Below are 5,000 nucleotides of genomic sequence, written 5' to 3'. Positions count from 1 at the left end.
GAGAGAGAGAGAGAGAGAGAGAGAGAGAGAGAGAGAGAGAGAGAGATGAGAGAGAGAGAGAGAGAGAGAGAGAGAGAATGCACAGAAATAAAATAAAACACGATAACACGGAATGAGGCAAGATAAACTCAAGTAATTGTATACAACGCGGGAGATTAAAAAATAATACGACAGAAAAACAAGGAGAATGTAAAGAAATAACTGTAATTACAATAACAGCGCAATAACACACTCAAAGATACACGTCTCTTACACAATCACACACACACACACACACACACATACACACACACACACCCATATACACACACACACACACATATACACACGCATACACGCACCATTTTTCTTATAGCCATGTCAAGGAGAGGAAGAGGAAGAGGAGGCAAGAGGGAAGGAGCACAGACAGACTTCAAAGCACATAAAAGCAAAGGATGTGAATAAATATCAAGAGGCAAGACGTGAACTGACTCAAGAGAAATTAGCATGCGTATTGAACTGACTAAGATTGTAGTGAAGGACTCTCCCCCTCCCCCTCCCTTCCCCCTCCCCCCTTCCGCGGCGGCTGGTGGAGGTAAGGGCTAAGTGGTTAGGAGGCCTCGCGTGTCTCACAAGGCGTACCAGCCACGGGGGGACATGTGTCGGCCTGCTAGGACGCGACATCACGACACCAGTTTAAATTGCCGCCTACCTCCACACTACCTTACGTTACGTCACACTGCTTAACACAGCCTCACACTATATCACACTGCCTCACCCTATGTAAACACTGCCTCACGCTGCCTTACACTCCCTCGCACGATGTCACACCGCCTCATATTACCTCACATTGGCTCACACTACCTCACACTACCTCAGATTATCTTACACCCACCTCACACCGCTCACTCATTGCTCGCATGGAATTGCTGGTCAGTGCCTCAGTCTCTTTGCATCCCGGCCACGCCACGCTCTGCCTTCAAACACCTCCCTCGCGCCCCCGTTGTTCGCGCTCCATACACCATCAGTCATCGTTACTGCGAGATTCTGCCTCCTCCGCGGGGTGCCCTGGGCGTGGCATCCTCTGTGCTTTGAGAGGCGGCCCTGTGCAGGTGCCTAATCGCGCTGTGACCCTCGAAATACCTTAGGGCGTATGAGTGATTGTATTCGCGTGTCTAATATTACGGGTATCATTTCCACCCATCCATCTTCGGTGTTTCCGCCCTGCGATAACTCCCCAAGGGGCCTCAGGCGATGGAAAGGTCCCTGGCTTCACTCCCCGCCGCCAGACATGCCCCAAAGGACTTGCTGGTGAGCTCCCGCGCCTCTGAGAATGTTGTACGTTAAGGACCTCGCCGCGGGTATCCCACACCACGAGGAAGGACTCCAGCAGGACCCCCGACCCCTCCCTCACGTGGACCCTTGCCCCCCGGCCTTCACCCCCCCACGGATCCGCACCCACGCCCTCCAGCACGCGTGTTGCTCAGTGGCCGCGCCTCGCCCCACGCCCCCACGCCTGCACGCCCCGCCCCCACCCCCGCCTGCCCGTACACTCCAGCGCCGTGCAGTGCGGGCGAGTCAGACGCACGCCAGTCCTTGCACGCCACGCACTCGCCTCTCCCACTGCCTCACTCGCCTCTCCCGCCACTCTCCCAGCCTCACTCTGTCCTCTCCCAGCATCACTCGCCCCTCTCCCAGCCTCAGTCCTTCCCTCAGCCTCAGTCAGCCTTCTCTCTGCCTGACGCGGCCCACTCCCACCATCACTCGCCTCTCTCTCAGCCTTTCACGCCCCTCTCCCAGCCTCCCTCAGCCTACCCTCACCCCCACACCCCCCTGGACACCCCGCCAGGCAGCACAGGGAGGCTGGATAACCCAGAACACACCAGGATAATTAGGATAGCAAACGCAGGCACGGATACCCAGAATGAGGACACGCAACACCATCAACACCTGCATCTGCACACACCCCCACCCACTCACCCGCCATCACCAGACACCGACGACCCCACACACCCCTACACCACGTCTGAAGGGGTGTATATACTTCACACCTACGAGAATTTACGCACCACATCAACACCTGGGAGTCAACACCACCAGTCATCACCACTCACCACTTTATCACCATCACCACCATCACCACAAGTCACCATCCCCATCCAGGATAACAGCCACGAGCAGTCATCACCACGCCACACCACTAAGACGGAGATTACTCATCACCACAGCGACTCATCACCACCGTCATCACCATCCCAGTCACTGCAGGCCGCCATGAAGCCTATGTTCTATCTCCATGACTCACCACTATCATCACCACCACCATCACCACCTCCACCTTACACCATCAACCCACTGTACTACAACTACCACGCGGAGACACCACATCACCACGCTATCACGCAACACCACACGTCACCATCTTCACTATCATCACCACATCTCTGTAACCCTACACATGCTTCCACTAGTGATGACACGTGCCACACACCATCCTCATCTTCCTCATCATCACTATCATCACCATCACACACAATAGGGCATTATAGGGAGAGAGGCCAAAAGATAGTGGAGGAAGAGGAGGAGGAGGAGGAGGAGGAGGAGGAAGTAGTAAATGATGATGGAGAGGAGGAAAAGAACCGGAGGAGGAAAATGGCTACCGTGCTATGGCCATTTCCTGCTGGTGATGAAAATGGTGATGACAGTGATAGTGATGGTGATGCGAATAAAGAAAAACGAGTGAAAACTATTGGAAAAACCACTACCGATACTGATAGTGACAATGATGATGATGATGATGATGGTGATGACGACGATGACAAACACAGCAGAGACAGCGGCTGTGGGGATAATGACAGTGACCACAATGATGACCAAGCCAAACCAACAATCAAGACACCATCCTTCACGTCACCACCGGAACCGTCACCACCCAAGAGAAGACTGTCCCTCAACACCACCAGCACCACAAACAAAGTATTCGGAAGGAAACTATCAGAGGAAAGCATTCGAGTCTTCAGGAGGCAAAGATCACAGGAGATTCTGTCGGCGAGGCGTGCTGCAGCCGCCAAGAAGTCCTGCAGCGTGGATGAGGGCGTGGGGGCTAATGTGCTGGGGAGGCGTGTGTCCAGCGAGGGTCTTTTTGCGCCACTTCGAAGACTGTCTGAGTTGAGGCAAATCACACACACTCTTGGGCTTCATATTCATGGGTCCCTCCTTCACCTGGCCACGGAGAAGAGCAGGAAGCAGGTAATTCTTTGCTCCTTTGTTTATTGTTTGTGTTTGTTTGGGTTTTGGGTTAGTTGTTTTTATTTATTTATTTGTTTGTTTGTTTGTTTGTTTGTTTGTTTTTTGGTTGGTGGTGAGGTTAGGTTATAGTGTTTTTTTCCTTTTATTTTATTTTTTTTTAATTCTTGTTATTTTCTTTTTTCTATTCCTGTTTTTTTAGATTGATTTTTTTCTTGTTTTCAGTTTTATTTAATTTTTTTATCTTTTTTTTGTTTGTTTCTCTTTTTGTTTTTTATATTCTCGTTCTCCTTGTTCTTCCTTGTGTTGTTCTTCCTTTTCTTACTGTTCTTGTTTCTTATTACCGTTATTGTTTGTCTTTCTTCCTTATTGTCTTTCGTATTTCCTTCTTTCTTTTATTTCGCTTTGTATTTCGTTGTGTTTTTTTCTGTGTTATTCTTTTACTATATTTACAACAACATCTACTACTACTACTACTACTACTACTACTACTACTACTACTACTACTACTACTACTACTACTACTACTACTACTACTACTACTAATACAACGCACATTTTTATTACCACTGCCATTTTTACCGCGAGTTTGTATGTCTGTGTGTGTGTGTGTGTGTGTGTGTGTGTGTGTGTGTGTGTGTGTGTGTGTGTGTGTGTGTGTGTGTGTGTGTGTGTGTGTGTGTGTACGTACGTACGTAAATACCATGTACGTTTTTTTGTGACCATGTGCGTGTCATCTGGTATCTGGAAGGGAACTCCCAAGTCCACCCCCTCACTCACCCTCACCCCCCACCCTTCACCCCCCACCCCTCACCCCCACCCCCCACCAAGGTTAAGCGCTTACCCGACCTTCTAAGGTGAGTTGGGGCGGGTTGGGGGAGGAGGGGAAAGGAAGGGGAAAGGTGAAGGGAAGGGAGGGAGGAGAGAGGGAGAGGGAGAGAAGTGTACAAGGAAGAGGAAAGTGATGGAAATTGGGAAGGGTATTTATAGGTTAAGGAAGAGGGCAGTGAGAGGGGAATGGGGAGAATGTGGGTTTGGGTGAGGGGAGAGAGGGGAATGAGATGGAGGATTGAATGGGGGAGGTAGGGGTAAGGGGGAAGGGGAGGATGAAGAGGTGAAGGGGAAAATGATGGTTTGGGAGAGAGGAGAGGGGAAAGTGAGAGGGTAATATGGGTGATGCTGGAGATGTAGAGAGAGAGAGAGAGAGAGAGAGAGAGAGAGAGAGAGAGAGAGAGAGAGAGAGAGAGAGAGAGAGAGAGAGAGAGAGAGAGAGAGGAAGCAAGACAAGTAGCCATTTCGACATGGAGTATAATTATCTCTATTTTTTGTACTCTCTCTCTCTCTCTCTCTCTCTCTCTCTCTCTCTCTCTCTCTCTCTCTCTCTCTCTCTCTCTCTCTCTCTCTCTCTCTCTCTTTTTTTACTATTGCGTTCTTTCATAGTTACTGCGTCGTTTGTTCGTTTGTCTGGTCAGTGGCGTTGTTTAGATTCCTTTGTATTCCTTTGTGATCCTTTGCATTCCTTTGTATTCCTTTGTGATCCTTTGGGAGTCCTTTACTTACCTCCTTATTTAATCCTTTTGGTACAATTTTTGGTTCTCTTTAGCAATGTATGTAGTCCTTTAGAGTGAGTCCTTTACTTGTACTCCTTTGTATTTCTTTGTTGTCTTCCTCGTTAATGAAGTAGTTTGGTCATTTATTCCTTTGTTAGAGCCTTGTTATTCCTTTATGTGGGTACTTTATGAGTGTGCTTTATACTGCTGTGTCCTTTGTGTTGT

At 49.3% G+C, this 5,000-nt stretch overlaps 1 protein-coding gene across 10 annotated transcripts in view; it reads left to right on the top strand.

The window, feature by feature from the left end:
* The window catches only part of LOC135091388 (kinase D-interacting substrate of 220 kDa B-like), a 145,369-nt gene that overhangs the window by 1,615 nt on the left and 138,754 nt on the right, over nucleotides 1-5,000 (top strand). For 8 of the 10 annotated variants that reach the window (XM_063988992.1, XM_063988991.1, XM_063988994.1 and 5 more), the window contains exon 1: nucleotides 1,327-3,228. In XM_063988992.1, coding sequence (XP_063845062.1) covers nucleotides 2,254-3,228 — 975 coding nt within the window. In that variant the 5' untranslated portion in view covers nucleotides 1,327-2,253. Of the gene's footprint in view, nucleotides 1-1,221; nucleotides 3,229-5,000 lie in introns of those variants that run through there. The other 2 variants (XM_063988998.1, XM_063988997.1) reach the window with 2 other exon arrangements.

The sequence above is a fragment of the Scylla paramamosain genome, chromosome 37 (assembly GCF_035594125.1).
Source record: "Scylla paramamosain isolate STU-SP2022 chromosome 37, ASM3559412v1, whole genome shotgun sequence".
NCBI lineage: Eukaryota > Metazoa > Arthropoda > Malacostraca > Decapoda > Portunidae > Scylla > Scylla paramamosain.
Note: the sequence above shows the minus strand (reverse complement) of the source record. Positions and strands in the feature narration are given on the sequence as shown.